Source organism: Dipodomys spectabilis, unplaced genomic scaffold (assembly GCF_019054845.1).
Source record: "Dipodomys spectabilis isolate Male_0828 unplaced genomic scaffold, ASM1905484v1 ptg000001l, whole genome shotgun sequence".
NCBI classification, from domain to species: Eukaryota; Metazoa; Chordata; class Mammalia; order Rodentia; family Heteromyidae; genus Dipodomys; species Dipodomys spectabilis.
This window is the reverse complement of record NW_024870678.1, coordinates 33,435,975-33,451,989: the sequence shown is the minus strand read 5'-3', so window position 1 is coordinate 33,451,989 and position 16,015 is coordinate 33,435,975. Positions and strand designations below refer to the sequence as shown.

Here is a 16,015-nt window from a genome sequence, read left to right as displayed (position 1 = left end):
GTGTGAGGTGGTGGAGGGATGGAGGATCAAGAGGAAGCAAGGCAGGATGGGTGAGAATGGATGGATTTATGTAGGAAACTATTAGAGGTCAACTTTTTGCCCAGCTCCCTAGCCTGGGCAGAGTCACCAGATTAAAATAAATAACCCGTGTAGTGGCACAAGTTTATAATCCCAGCTATTTGAGAGGTAGAGATCCAAAGGATCATGAGAGCTCAGCCTAGGCAAAAAGTTAGCGAAACTTCCTATGGCTCAAAGATCAAGCCCGGCATAGTGATGCACACCTAGGATTCCAGCGATGCAGTAGGCAGAAATAGGAAGATCATGGTCCAGGCAAATATCATTAGATCCTATCTGAAAAATAGCTAAAGCAAAAAGGATTGGACACGTGGTTTTAGTAGATCACCTACCCTGAGTTGCGAGTGGAGATCCTTACAGGAAGATCTTGGATTTATGTGAGGATCTTATTTGATAGTAACCAATCTTTTTAATCTTTGTCTTTGTGAACATGCTCAGGCTAGCTTTTGTAATATATATTTGAAGTTATCAGTCCCTTGATATACTCTTCAACATAAGGGAATGAGCTTATGTTGAAGAGTTGAACTAAATTTACTTACAAAAATAGAGAAATTCTTAAGAGAATTTATCTTCTAATATCTAAAAACACTCCAAAACATTTAAAGTATAACTAATATACTCAACCACAAGTCAGTCTTCTCACAGACTTTAGAAAATGATATTAAAGAGATAAATAGAAGGAATCACATTGAAAATATAAATCCTAGACTTCTGAATAGGTTGAAGAGTTGTTAGAACAAGAGAGAAGCTGGGGAAATTTGAGAACTAGTGCCCACAAAATTGAAAAATGTTCATAAGCAAATCAGAAAATGATACTTGTACATCTTACTTTTAGCAATGGAATTTTGACTTAGAGTAAACCGAGTCAAAAGCTTGTGCTAGTCCATGTTCACTCATTGTTTTTTTTTTAAAAAAAAATACCTAAGCAAATCTGCTAATTAGGAGAAAAGGTTTATTTCCATTTATGGTGTCAGAGGCTTCGATCTCTATCTGCTTGGCCCTGGTTCCTTTGGGTTTGTGGCAGCTCTATAGCATGGCGTTCACCTCCTGGGGGCCAGAATGCAACAAAATGAGAAATGTAAGGGGCTGGGCTTTAAATAGTGCCTTAAGGACACTCTCTCCTCCAGAGATTTGCCTTCCTTCCACCAGACCCACCGGCCTTCCAGTAGCACCAGACGCTGTGGAGCAAGGCTGTATCACACGGGGCTTTGTGGAGACACTGCAGATGTGGACTATAGAAAGACAATGGAGAAAATAATGACTAGTGCGTGTGTATATTCTATGCTGTAAACATGAAGGTTGCACATAGGGAAGTTGGGGGAAATTCAATTCCTTATTTTTAATCGTGACCTCTCTATTTCTGTGCTACATGTTAAATTGTCCTCCGAGGAGACTGCTGCTAATAATATCATCATCACAGAATAAATAGATCTACTGCTTTCCACCATGGTGGAACTCACAATTTAGAACAGCTCACAGAGCTCCGAAGCTTAAATCTCAACCCTGGAGCCCCAGATGTTAACAGGGGCAGATAGAATCCACCGATCGATCTGCTGATGAATGGATTGATTAATTTGAATGAAAGCAATGGATCTGTAGAATCTAGAGTGAGACTCAGCCCTCAGTCATAAAAGAAGGAAGCTGGCTTCATCCCGAGCCTTAACTATTTTGCTCGTTTCGTTTGTATTTTTCTAATTGCTCACATAGCCAAAGTATTTCTAGATCCATTTTTCTCATCCTGTACCACCAAGCTTGCCAGATTTCTTATTTATTTATTTATTTATTTGTCAGTTGTGGGGCCTGAACTCTGGGCCTGGGTGCTGTCCCTCAACTCTTCAGCTCAAGGCTAGCGCTCTATCACTTGAGCCACAGTGCCACTTCTGACCTTTTCTGCTTATGTGGTGCTGAGGAATCAAACCCAGGACCTCATGCATGCCAGGCAAGCGCTCTACCACGGAGCCACCTTCCCAACCCAGCAAGCTTGCCAGATTTCATAAGCGAGGTTTCAGAAACTTCCTGCTGTTCAAGGAAATGAAAAACAAGTCCGGGGTCAGGCTGGCCATGCAGCCATCCGGGAGCACTGCTGTGGTCTCTTGCACCTGCACTGATGTAATGGTGCTTCAGTCCAGCGCTCTGTGTTCCCATGCAGGAGCTGCAGAGGGACATAGAGAAGCACAGCACGGGCGTGGCCTCCGTCCTCAACCTGTGCGAGGTCCTGCTCCACGACTGCGATGCCTGTGCCACCGACGCCGAGTGTGACTCCATCCAGCAGGCCACGCGCAACCTGGACCGGCGCTGGAGAAACATCTGTGCCATGTCCATGGAGAGGAGGCTCAAGTGAGCTGCCCTGGGTGGTTAGGAGGGTGGAAAACCATTACCAGGCTCACTGTGTAGTCCCCTTTGGTGACAACAGCTACCAACAGCCTTGTCTTCTCCCATTGCTACCACCTGGGTTCAGGAGAGAGAATAAGAAGATTAAAGATACTACACACATATTAAAGCCAAGTTACATCTGATCTGATCAAAACGTAAAAATATGTCCTTGCCACACAGGTTAACATGACAGACTTTGTGGTTCTGAAAAGAGTACCATTCCTTTATTGAAAATCAAGGAAGAACTACATACCCGTGGCTCTGCCTGTAATCCTGACTACTCAGGAGGCTGAGATCGCAGTTCAAAGCCAGCCCGGGCAGGAAAGTCTGTAAGACTCTTATCACCAATGAGCCACCAGTAAGGTATGGAAGTGGAGCTCTGGCTCAAGTGAGTGGTAAAGTGCCAGCCTTGAACAACAACAAAAAATCCCAGTCAGAGCATTCACAGAGTCCTGGGTGCAAGCCGTAGTACTCACATCAACACACACACACACACACACACACACACACACACACACACACACACGTTCGTCCTTTATAATTTAAAATGGTAAAAGAAATCATGACGTGTCGTTCCAAAATTATAATGCCCCAAAATAAAATCATTGTGCTCCCTGGCAGCTCTCGAAAGCCCAGCATCTCTAGAAAGCCCAATATTTGTCGTGGATGGCCTTGATGCCGGACTTCAATGAATTTTCCAGCCCCAAGGTTTCTTCCTGTAGAACACAGGCCTGAGGGTACACTAGCATGCTGTATTTCCTTGGAAACAACCAGGAGAATTCATGTACTGCACTTATAATATTCAATTTGAGTTAATTCCAAATCCAGCACTGCAGGACATGTGTGTGGGGGGAAAACAGCTGTTTTATTTTAGCTCACACAGTTGTCTCTCTCTCTCTCTCTCTCTCTCTCTGGTCAGTTTGGCTCAAGGCACAGTTATTGTTTGGCAAGCAGCTGCTTATTTGGGCACTCTTAACCCCATGGCAGGCGTTGGACAGCACTGTGGAGTACAGTCTTAAATAATGCGAATCTGCTCTTTCATTTGCTGTCTCAGAATTGAAGAGACGTGGCGATTGTGGCAGAAGTTTTTGGATGACTATTCTCGTTTTGAAGACTGGCTGAAGATTTCAGAAAGGACAGCTGCTTTCCCCAGCTCTTCTGGGGTGCTCTATACCATTGCCAAAGAAGAACTAAAGAAATTTGAGGTGATTTATAGCTCCAAATATTGGATGCATTTTCTGCTCTGAGAGTAACCAACTGTGGTCAGTGCTCCAAGACATGAACTGACTGTCCGCCTATGCGTTATTTATTGACATCGCTGGCCGATCACTTGGTGGCCACCCTTAATATTGCCTTTTTAAGCAGGCAGAGGAGGCTGTGAACGAAGCCTTCACTGTAAGATTAACAAGAATTAGAAAATAAAGTAGTAATACAGAGAAATTCCAGCTGGGGCCTGGTGGTTTATGCTTGTAATTGCAGCCTTTTGGAGGTAGGAAGAGAAAATTGAGAGCCATCTTGAACTACGTAGCAGTAACAGGTTGAGGTGGGGGGCGGGCTAGAAGAAATAAAAGGAAGAAAAGGAAGAGAAGGAAAAGGAGTAGGAAGAGGAGGGAGAGAGAAGGAGGGAGACACATTTACTGAGGCTTCCTGGGCGGGGGATAAATTTTGAGGGGTCATAAATGGAGAGCTATATGGATAGCAGCATGTTTAGACCCTGAAATAAATGTCATTCTGAGTTGAATGATGTAAACTACATCACACAAGTTCAGAAAAAAAAATACCTTTCCTTGGAAAAGTTCTAGGAAAAGCCTCCGTAAACAGCAGTGCACTGAGGTCAGCCTACACTGAAAGACTGGTGCTGGGGGAAGTGGCCCTGCTCTGTCTTTTACGCTCAGCTTCAGAAAGGTCAGCCTTTCTAATTGGCTTATACTACAAAGCGGATTATATTAAATCCTCCTTGGTGATATTTTAGACTCAGATTTTATAGCAAAAGTTACCTATATGCTCATCTTCTACAGTGACTGGTTTTATCAGGCATCGTTAATCGTGCAGCTAATGTTCTCAGGAGTCGGAATAATTTGCAGAGACAAATTTTTTGCTTAAGGACAAAGTCCTGAGCCTGGTGAATTCCACCAATATTTTGGAGGGCCTCGGTTGTGCTGGGGTGCAATGTCCCATCACCCCAGTAGGCAAGAATAGTCTTACAGAAATTCCTTCGGGGTGGGGGATGAAGATTGAATTGAGCAGTTCTTAAAGCAACGTTGAGAAGGAAAGTCATTTACAAGGCTGATATATGATAGCATATAAACAGTGTCATGACCCAACCAAAACAAAACTGGGAGGATGTAGATGAGTATAGAGTCCAATTAATTATTTGTAAAACTTTTGGTGTAGCACTAGTATTACAGTCATTCATAAATCATATAAAAGAATTCAGGGGAAGTAAAGCTGGGAAAAGAAACATATTTACTTTTTTTGCCAGTCAAATTATTGAATATTATTCTTGATTTGGTTCGTTTAACAGCATGTGGTCTAGGAGAGTTTTTTTTTTTTTAATTTTATTGTCAAGGTGATGTACAGAGGGGGTTACAGTTACATAAGTAAGGTAGTGATTACATTTCTTGTCTAACTTGTTACCCCTTCCCTCATTTTTCTCCCGCTTTCCCTCTGTATTTTACTGAAGTGTTTTCTGTTTGACTGTCTTCCTTCCTTCCTTTCTTTCTTCCTTCCTTCCTTCCTTCTTTCCTTCCTTCCTTCTCTCCCTCTCTCCCTTCCTTCTCTCCTTCTTTCCTTCTTTTCAAATTTCAGTAATTCCATATAATAAAATAAATGAATAAAATAAAACCTGAATTATATGTGTATACATGCATGTTTGAATATATATATGTATTTATTTGTAAATACAAGAATTTATTACTCTCCCCCTCTCTCTCTGAGGTTGAGTCCTTTGTGCTGGCTAAGCAGGAATTCTCACTGCTGAGCCACGCCTCAGGCTTGAGTTTTTGCTCCTTAGGTTTGTGATGCAATCTTGCTTCCTGCACAGGCACACATCTGGGCAGCATCTGCTTTTGTCAGACTTCCCTAGGATGACAGTCATGTATCACTGAGTCCAGCTCTTAGATGGGAGTGAAGGACCTTTTTCTTCCCACACTGGCCTGGAATCTGAATCCCAACAGTGTCAACCTCCCAAGTAACTGGGATTGCGGGTGTGAGGCACGGGCATCTGGCTCTTTCATGTTCTTGATGAATCCAACCTCCCCTCCCCTCCCCAAAATGATGACTTTGCTCTTGCAAGGTGAATTATAGGGTCATACTGTCCTTAGGCAATCCCTTCTCCTCTGGCTATAGTCAGGCCTTTCTGTCTTCGGCACTACAGTATGGAAACCGAAAACCGGTAGGGAACTCTCCTCAACCCCTCACTCACTTCCCTTTTGCATTCCCAGGCTTTCCAGCGACAGGTCCACGAGAGCCTGACCCAGCTGGAGCTGATCAACAAGCAGTACCGCCGCCTGGCCAGAGAGAACCGCACGGATTCCGCCTGCAGCCTCAAACAGATGGTCCACGAAGGCAACCAGAGATGGGACAACCTGCAAAAGCGTGTCACGTCCATCTTGCGCAGACTCAAGGTTTTCAGACTCCTCATCTATGATTGACAGGTCCAGAGGGCGGGGGCAGGCTCCCTGCACTCAGTCCTGAGATGGGAAATCAGTGATGGTGGAAGTTGGGGTGGCAGGAGGGGCAAGTGATCTTCCAAGGCAGTGAGGAGAGGAACATGTTAAGAAAACGACTTCCCAAGAGAACATTGGTAGTGGCCGTGCCAGCTGGGCTCACGTGGACTTTAATATTTTCTCTCTCTCTTCCTTCTCTTGCACCAGCATTTTATTAGCCAGCGCGAGGAGTTTGAGACTGCCCGGGATAGCATTCTCGTCTGGTTAACAGAAATGGATCTGCAGCTCACTAACATCGAACATTTTTCTGAGTGTGATGTTCAAGCTAAAATAAAGCAACTCAAGGTAATAGGATGGCTCATTTTCAAATGACTGGTGTGAAGGAATCCCAGAGAGACAAGATCTGTGGACCCTTTTGTGGAGAACAGAAGAACTATTTTAAGAACAGTTCTTCATGAAGGCTGAAAAGTGACAGGAAACATTCGTTTTAATTGTTTCAGCAGCCTAGATATTTACTTGATAGTCAGATGAGAGGGACTGGCCTTTGTTTTTGTGTTTCTGCCAGTTTTGTTTGTGGGACCTACAAATAGTTCATTGACCTCCATGTTTCAGGATAATATGATTTCTTCTGTGATTTCATCCTACACATTCTTCCTTCTTACATGCCAGCTCAGTTTGAAATATGTTTTGTCCCTTGTACTGTGTAATCCAAACATCGCAACTTGCTAGAAATTTAAATAGGAGGGCTATGCATTGTTTACAAGGATTTCTGAAAAGGAAGTGCATCGAAGGCAGTTCATGAAGCTTTCCATAATATACATAGATAGATTTGGGGCAGCGGGAGAGGGGACCTTGGGGGTTAAAGATAGGGCATAGTGTATGCAAGGCACATACTATGCTACTTACTGAGTTATTCCCCTCAGAGATGAATTAAATATATATATATATGTATATACAGATATAGATATATAAATGGTACCTTTGCCTTTGGGTTGTTGTAATGAAATAAGAAAGTTACCCTTAATTGCAGATTATTAAGATGGAAGAAATCGTAAGATTCTGCGATTCTGCCCAGTGCCTCCCCTTCCTCCCTCTACCCAACACCATTCCCCAAATCATCCCCCAAACAAAGCAGCATGCAGGTCTTGCAAAAGGCCATTTCTACCAAGGAGTAGTTGAACTTTTTGGACTCTGGCAGAATCTTAGAACTTGGTGCCCTAACCCCCCTCCCTCCACTGGCTGTCTTTTCCATTACTGGAAATGTTTGACCCTTCTAAAGTTTGCTCCTATTCTTCTTATTATTTCAGCATTTATTCAATTATTGAATTCGAATTTATCACCTGAATCTCATTCCCAGAGTTTGGCTCTTTTGAACCACCTAGAATGAGTCCAAGTATTCTTCTCAGAATTCTTTGCTTCTCAAATAATCCTAACTTTATGCTTTCATGCTTCAGTCCTGAAACAACAAGAAAATCATTCCAGAAGAATTTGTGGCATCGTTCTTTGGATAACTTCCTTTAGTTCATGCTTGATGTAGGATTTATATTGTGTGGTATAAATCAAAGTGTTCACAGCACACCACTTTTTTTAAAGCAAGAATCACCAATGCTATTCATATACACTTGGTGGTGAGGTTGAATGTTTTCCCTCTTATTCTCTAACCCACATTATCTATTGGTAACTTTTATTACCCAGAGCTCTTTTCTAATGTTTCCTGGTTCCAGAATTTACAATTTCCTTTATAAAGAAATAAATAACCTCTGGGCTTGTCATTGTAGATGGTAAATTAAATATCCCCTCCATGGATTTTCTAATGCCATGAGAAACGCACAACTTACAATGATGTCAGGTTACTGGGCGTAGTTGAAAAGTTCATGTGGCATTGGTGTCCCCTTAGGCCTTCCAGCAGGAAATTTCATTAAACCACCACAAGATTGAGCAGATAATGACCCAAGGTGAACAGCTGATTGAAAAGAGTGAGCCCCTGGATGCGGCCGTCATCGAAGAGGAGCTGGACGAGCTCCGGCGCTACTGCCAGGAGGTGTTTGGGCGTGTGGAAAGATACCACAAGAAACTCATCCGCTTGCCTGTATGAGCAATACATTTTTTTCAATATTATTGAATCTAGAGAGGATTGATTGTTTAGGTATGGATTCCAGGTTAGCTCTGACTCTGCTGTCTAGGTTGGGTATGTTGGACAAGTTGATTCCCCTTTCTTGCCTCAGTTTCTCCAATTGTAAAATAAGCGAAACCACAATAATACCTGGTTAGAGAAAATTGTTTTGAGCATTAGCTGGATCAATGTACATAATAGATAGATAGAGATAGATAGATAGATAGATATAGTTAGAGATATAAGCTTTGAAAAGTACTTGGCACATACCTTCCTGGAAGAGGAAGGAGCTTCTAGAAGAAATAAGGAAATGAAGTGAGCATATAAGCAGTTGCTCAGGTCACAGTTTATCTGTGGTGGATATTTTTTCTTCTATGTTTTCTTTTTTCTTTTTTGTCAGTCGTGGGGCTTGCTTGAACTCTGGTCTTGGGCACTGTCCTTGTGTCTTCAGCTCAAGGCGAGCGCTCTACCGCTTGAGCCACAGCACCACTTCCCGTTTTCTAGTGGTTTATTGGAGATAAGAGTCTCACAAACTTTCCTGCCTGGGCTGGCTTTGAACCACGATCCTCAGATCTCAGCCTCCTGAGTAGATAGGATTACAGGCGTGAGCCACGTAATCCTATCTGGGCGTCTGGCTTCTTCTATGTTTTCTAATCACCACCATGATCACCTCACATCTCTAGTGATGTTATTACAGGATTTGGGAACTGTTGTGATAAGATATATTTTATATCTGGAATATAAGGCACTGAAAGCAACGTAAGGTTTTTGTTTTTGTTTAATTTTGTTTTGTTTTGTTTTTGTGTTAGTACTCAGGCTTGAACTCAGAACTTCAAGCTCTCACTAGGCATTTTTGCTCTCGGCTGGTCCTCTGCCACTTGAGCCATACCTCCCCTTCCAGGTTTTGCTGGCTAATTGGAGATAAGAGTCTCAGGGACTCTTCTGCATGGGCCAGCCATAGGCATAATCCTCAGATCTCAGCCTCCAGAGCAGCTAGAACTACAGGTGTGAGCCACTAGCACCCAGCTTGAGCTTAAGTTTATGAATATTATTTTTCTTGTTCCTGATATGTGCCATCATGTACCTATGTTTCAGGCCTGATGATACTAGGCCATGTTTGTTGACATGATATAATCTTCTCACATGGTTCTTTGAAGGAGACTTTAATATTAGTCCCCCTTCCCATGGAAGCATGTATAGATAAATGTTGTAAGATTTCTGTGAAGCGATGAGAAATTTCTTATGCATTTGCTGCTGGGACGTTCAGACTTATCCCCATCTGGTAGGCAGGTGGCCCAGTGAGCTTGAGATCATTGAGAATTCAGAACCTGAGAGGTCGTGGGTCTCGGAGCCCTGTTGTGATTCTGCTGGCTTCACTTCCTTCCTGTCTAGCTGCCTGACGATGAGCATGATCTCTCTGATCGAGAGATGGAGCTGGATGACTCCGCAGCTCTCTCGGACCTGCGCTGGCAAGATCCATCTGCAGATGGTGTGCCCTCCCCGCAGCCCTCCTCCAACCCTTCCCTCTCACTCCCCCAACCTCTCCGGAGCGAGCGATCTGGACGCGATACCCCAGCCAGTGTGGACTCCATCCCCCTGGAGTGGGACCATGACTATGACCTCAGTCGTGACCTGGAGTCTGCGGTCTCCAGAACTCTGCCCTCTGAGGATGAGGAGGGTCAGGAAGACAAGGATTTCTACCTCAGGGGAGCTGTTGGCTTATCAGGTAGGAACAAGCCTGTTCTGTGGCGGGAATGAACCCTGTGCCAGAGCCATATCCGCTAGTCAGACTCAGCTTCCATGAAATGGCCAGCACGGGAATAGCCGTATGCAGAAGCGCAGAATGGAAATGGGGGGTGCCAACATGGCGCTGGGAACAGAGGCTTCATGGGAGACATTTTTGAGCTGAGACCAGAGGGATGAATAAACAGCTGGTCAAGCACAAAGGAATGGGGAGTCCAGTCAACCTTTGGTGATTCACCTTGGTGCTTGTAGTCATCTGGAGTTTGCCCAGAATGACAAGGCGGTAGGTTGAGTAACACCCAAGTGGGCAGATTGAAGGCTGGACAAGGGCCTGATCATGAATTGGCCTTTTCACTATGGGGCGGAGTTTGGCTGTCATTCTGAAGGCAGTAAGAAGCCACGGTGGGGGTCTAAGGAGGGAGGCGTTGCGATCAGATGCATGGTTTTACGTTGTGACTGTGTGGACACTGTACGAAGAGAGCATAGTTAGAACAAGAGAATTCTGATGAAAATGTTGTATAATCCAGGACAGAGATGGGATGGCAGCCTGAATGAAGAAAGGGGCAGTGGTTCTAGAGAGAATTGAAGGTGGGTAGAAATCATGAGGACTGACTGAGGTGGAAATGGCATTGTGGTAGGGCATCTAGGTGGTGAAAGATGCAGTTGGTTCTGTCCTGAGGACCACAGGGAGAGAGAATGTTGTGGATGGGAAGCAGGTGTTGAGATGGGGTTTCTGAGCTTTCCTGTTTACATCCCGATTTCCAGACAGTTGTAGAATTTCTGGACACACTAATCCAGGATTAAAAGTATGAATCTCAAGTCCTGGACCTGGAAATGCAGTTTATCTATCCACATGTACATGATAATTGTCCTGCATAGGTGGAAGGAATGATACAGGTGAAGAATCTAGAAAGAAACAAGGAGGACACAAAAAATCCAGCAACATAGATAGTAAAGAGTTGGATAGAAAAGAAGTATTGTACAGAAGGTGTGTCACAATAGAAAAAGTGATTTGGCTTGTGTCACCTGTGAATCTCTCTAGAGGAGTGCCTACAGTTAATACTGGGTTTCTGCTGCGTTAGACCTGGATTCTTAAACATGTGATATTGTTCTAAAAACCATGCCTTACATTTCTAATTCCTTGTCACTAGAGCCCAGTATGAGGCCCGGGGTATCAACAGTAGCACTGTCTTGATCTATACATAGCCACAGGTGACTATGGTGTAGTAAAATGTGTCAGTAGAGATGGCAGGAGATAGGAAGTACACTTCCAGGCATGCACTCATTCCAAAGACTGCACAAAGCAAGCAACAAGATAATAATATTTATGCGAATGCATGGCATAGTTTGGATATCTTGTGTCGGTAAGGTTTAGCGTTAAGGTTGATTTTGCCTGTTCATCACCGTTCTAATGTATTCAGCCTCTAAAATGACATACGTTGTTCACAAGGAGATACAGAGGACAGCACAGTTTTAGAAAGGTGTGGGTTAAAATCCCTGTTCTGTCACTTCCTACCTGTGAAAACTTGGATAAGTAACTTCCGTGCCTGTGGATGGCAGTTTCCCCATCTGTAAATGGGCATGATTCAACCCAGTGTCCCTTGGGGTCCTAAGAGGATGACTGTTCCAGGCTAGCAAGCCCTCTGGGTCAGTGTCAGGGGAGCGTGTGAGTGTACCTCAGTGTGCCCAGGGGCTGTCTGTCTACAATGACTAACTTCCTCATTTCTCCCAAGGACAGTTCTTTTCCTATCACAGGAGAATCCATGTTTCTACTTAAGACTCTGATCTCGTTGCAGATATAGTGATCCCCGAATGCCCCGAGGCCTATGTAAAACTCACAGAAAATGCCATCAGAAATACCTCTGGTAGGCATAAAATTCCAGCCACTCACCTCTTTCTTTCTTATAACAAGCCTCCTCCCTCAGCACTACTGCCGAATCTCTCATGGCTGTTGGGACTCCAGCACGCTGAGGCCCAGCCTTCCTCTCTTCCTGCTGTGCTAGGAAAAAAGAAAATAGCTGGTCAGTCCCTCAGAATTCTGTATCAATATTGCAAGGAAGTCACCTCCCAGCTTGTCCAGTGGGACTCAGTCCTGCTGAGGCTCTAGCGCTGATGCTCACTTGGCAACAGAAAATAGGAGTAAGCAAATTAACCACCAAAAAGCCAGAAGTGGGGCTGTGACTCAGGCTGTAAGCCCGACAACAGATTTGAGTGAAAAAAAGCTAAGAGTCAGGGCCTGGGCCTTGAGTTCAAACCCCAGTACTGTCATACACACACATGCACACACACACACACACACACACACACACACACACACACGCAAAAGGCATAACCTCTTCTGCTGACTAAGAGGTGACAGAAAGAGCGTGACAAGTCAGAGCTTCCTGATTAAGAAGAACCTCCCACTCCTTACACTCGGATTGCATGGAGGAGGCAGATGCTTTGGGCCAATCAGAACGGATCACAGATACCCAGCCTGCTGACACCTTTAGCCACACTCCCTGATCTGACCCTTTAAACGTCTAACCCACTGAATCTATGGTACTTAATCTGCTTCATAATTAATTGCCCCCCCCCCCCACTTATCCTTTCTCTGCTACCAGCTGAAATAATTTCTGAAACTTCTTCAATGTCAAGCTTGCAATTAGTCACACGGTATGGGCAATAACGCATGTGATCGGCAGAGACTTGGGGTGGTAATGCTGGGTGTGATTGACACTGCAGGAGATCCTGGTGCCTTTGAGTCACAGATCCGACAACTGGACACAGCCCTAGAGGATGGCCGCTTCCGGATGCGGCCAGCCGAAAACACCTTCCGCAGCAAAGCTCCCACGGGCCCGGAGCTAGACTCCAGCTACAAAGGCTACGTGAGTGTCTTGACCCTCATCCCCCCTGACCTGTGCCTGGATCACTGGTGTGTGACCAAGAATGGCTCGTCTGCACCCTGGGGGCTGTAGCAGTGCTCCAGACACCGCAGTGTCCTTGAACTCATGAATATAGTGATGCGAGACAAAGCCTTGTGCTGTTGGAGATGACCTGGTCTGTTTCCAGGCCCCAGAGTCCATTGTCCTCACTGGCCTGTTCCTCTGAGTGCTTGCTCAACCCATGTTAGTTGGATGAAGCAAAATGTTCTTGGCTCCCAAGTATCGTTAGGCATTTTTCCAAATTTATCTAAGAATATTTGGACCAAGGTTCACCTTGGAAGAGGAGATTTAGTTAATAGATTACTGACATGGATTTTTTTTTTTCAGTTTTTTGTCCCTAGGTTTTTGATTCGTTTAATGACTGTGGGAATGTTTGTTGGCTTTTGATTTTTGGTTTTTGGCAATGCTAGGCATCAAACCAGAGCCTTACCTACACAGGCAACATCTCAGTATTTTCTGAGGAGAAAACAGTTCTACTCATAACTTACAGTGCTATTATACTGACCTCTGGGTTGTGTAATATTTAGTTTTGGTAGCACTGGGGTTTGAACTCAGGATCTGATGCTTGTTAAGGTGCTCTACCAATGAGCCATGCCCCCATCACTTTTTATACTGGTTATATGGGGATAAAATCTTACTTTCTGCTTGGACACACACCTGGACAGCAAACCTCCTCTTTTTTGTCCCCTGCCATTACTGGAATGACAGGTGCATGCCCCCACACCAAGATACTATTTGCTATGACGGTGTCTCACAGACTTTGCTTCCTGAGGCTGGTCTGGAACCATCCTCCTCCTAATATTAGCCTTGTAAATAGCCAGGATGACAGATGCATGTTACTGTGCCTGGCTAGTAGTTGAGAAGGAGTCTCATGTGTAATGCCTAAGCTGACCTCAAAACTGGATCCTCCCAATCTCTGCCTTCCAACTAGCTAGGATTGCAAGGTATGAGCCACTGGTGCCCAGCTGTGAAAGCCCTTTTGTGAAGTACAATGTGTGTGTGTGTGTGTGTGTGTGTGTGTGTGTGTGTACAGTTACTGGGGTTTAATTCAGGGACTCCAGCAGGAAATTTACTATTTGACCATGCCCCTTGCCCTGATAGTTTTATAATGACTACACTGATTGCTGAAATTACATCTGTGATTTCATTTAACTTCAATCAAAAGCAATCAAAATACCAGGTGCTAGTGGCTCCTGCTTACAATCCTCACTATTCAGGAAGCTGAGGTCTGAAGACCACAGTTTGAAGCCATGCTGGACAGAAAGTCTGGGAGACATGTCTCCAATTAACCACCAAAAAACTGGAAGTGGAGCTGTGGCTCCAATGGTAGAGAGCTATCCTTGAGCAAAAAAGCTCAGGGACAGAGCCCAGGTCCTGAGTTCAATACCAATGACCACATAAATACACACACACACACACACACACACACACACACACATACATACATACATACATACATACATACATAGCTAGCATTGGGATTTATTAAAGACTTTGAGAGATAACATTATGAACCAAATAGCAGGATTGTCTTGAAATTGTTTGTTACCTTTTATTTTGTTTAATGATATGATATAAGATTTTATCAGGCTCACCTCAAACTCTCAATCCCCCTACCTCAGTCTGCTGAGAGCTAATATTACAGGTGTACACCACCCTGCTCTGCTACTATTTGTTCTTTTAACCTTAACCTTTTAATACTATAGGTGGTATTAAAGGAGAAGTTGGAAGCTATATCTTTGATTTTTAGAATTTAATCCTTTGATACCAATTAGTCTTTGCTTTAAATTTTCTCCTAAAATAGTTGGTTTTAGTATTGCTTTATACTCTTAAACATTACAGTTATTTAATATGGAAATATTCCCATGAGATTTGTGGGATATTAGTTCTTCCATATTTCAATTTAAGGAAGAAAATGAGGAAGAAACTTGCCCAAGCATGAAACATTGTTTTGCCGGTTGTGGGCTTCTGAGTTTGAAGACCCGGATGGGTTTCATCTCTTTTGATTCAGGAGTTTAGAAGAAAATTTGAGGGTTTTGCACACACAAAAAAATCATGTTGTGAATATATCCTTGGGGGTTTGCTGCTTGTGTTCATGATGTTGCTTGGTGGACCTACATGCTTTTAGACTGTACTTTGCTGTATGTGTGTACCTATATTGAGGCTTGAATTCAGGGTCTCTAGCTCAGGCTTAGCTTTTTCTTTTTTCTTTCTTAATTTTTTTTGTGCTACATCTGACACTCTACCATTTGAGCCACGCGTCACTTCCTGCCTTTTGCTGATAATTGGAGCTATGAGGCTCATGGACTTATTCTAACTTCAAACCAGGATTCCTCACATTTTTGCTTCCTAGGTAGCTAGGCCTGAGCCACCAGCCCCCAGCTAAGCTGTACTTACATTTTGTTGAGTAGCAAGAGGAAGTAGAATGCAGTTACTGCTCTTGTTAAGGGACCACAAGAAAGTGCTTATGAGTTGATAATGACTTCCCTTCCTTCCTTCCTCCTTCCTCCCTCTACACTCCTTCCCTTCCTCCCCCCTACCTCTCCCTCTCCCTCTCCCTCTCCTTCTTTCTATCCCTGTCTAAACAGATGAAACTCCTTGGTGAGTGCAGTGGCACCATCGATTCAGTGAGGAGACTGGAGCACAAACTGAAGGAAGAAGAGGAGAACTTTCCTGGCTTTGTTAACTTAAACAGCACGGAAACCCAGACAGCTGGTGAGTGTGTTTTGTCCTGTTCAAATAACTGTGAAATAGCAAGAGGCCGAGGGACTTGGTCACATCTCCGCATTCCATTGAGTTCCCTTGCTAATCTAGTCTGAAACTCCTCACTTGGTCTAATGATCTTCTGTGATGGAGGAAAGAGGCAGAGAGCTTCTGCTGCTTCACTTATGATAATGTGCCATCTACCACTGAGCCACCTTCCCAGCCCCATAATGTGCCATCTTGAATGGAGCCAGTCACCTTGTCCTGTTGTACAAAAGAACCAAGACTGGTTCACATGCTTGCTTATTTCACAAAGCTCAGCACAGTATTAAATCCATTTTTTTCACTCTATAAATATGACAGAAGCAAATGCATTGCCCTCATCTAACTGTTTACACGTGACAACAGAAATGCCC

The 16,015-nt window shown here is 44.0% G+C and overlaps 1 protein-coding gene across 4 annotated transcripts in view; it reads left to right on the top strand.

Annotated features, from left to right (window-relative positions):
- The window catches only part of Syne1 (spectrin repeat containing nuclear envelope protein 1), a 385,765-nt gene that overhangs the window by 352,469 nt on the left and 17,281 nt on the right, over positions 1–16,015 (top strand). For 3 of the 4 annotated variants that reach the window (XM_042700560.1, XM_042700479.1, XM_042700588.1), the window contains 9 exons: positions 2,225–2,412; positions 3,503–3,653; positions 5,892–6,074; positions 6,324–6,461; positions 8,014–8,205; positions 9,622–9,955; positions 11,769–11,837; positions 12,697–12,839; positions 15,485–15,611. In XM_042700560.1, the coding sequence (XP_042556494.1) occupies positions 2,225–2,412; positions 3,503–3,653; positions 5,892–6,074; positions 6,324–6,461; positions 8,014–8,205; positions 9,622–9,955; positions 11,769–11,837; positions 12,697–12,839; positions 15,485–15,611 (1,525 nt within the window). The remainder of the gene's footprint in view (positions 1–2,224; positions 2,413–3,502; positions 3,654–5,891; positions 6,075–6,323; positions 6,462–8,013; positions 8,206–9,621; positions 9,956–11,768; positions 11,838–12,696; positions 12,840–15,484; positions 15,612–16,015) is intronic. The other variant, XM_042700612.1, reaches the window with a different exon arrangement.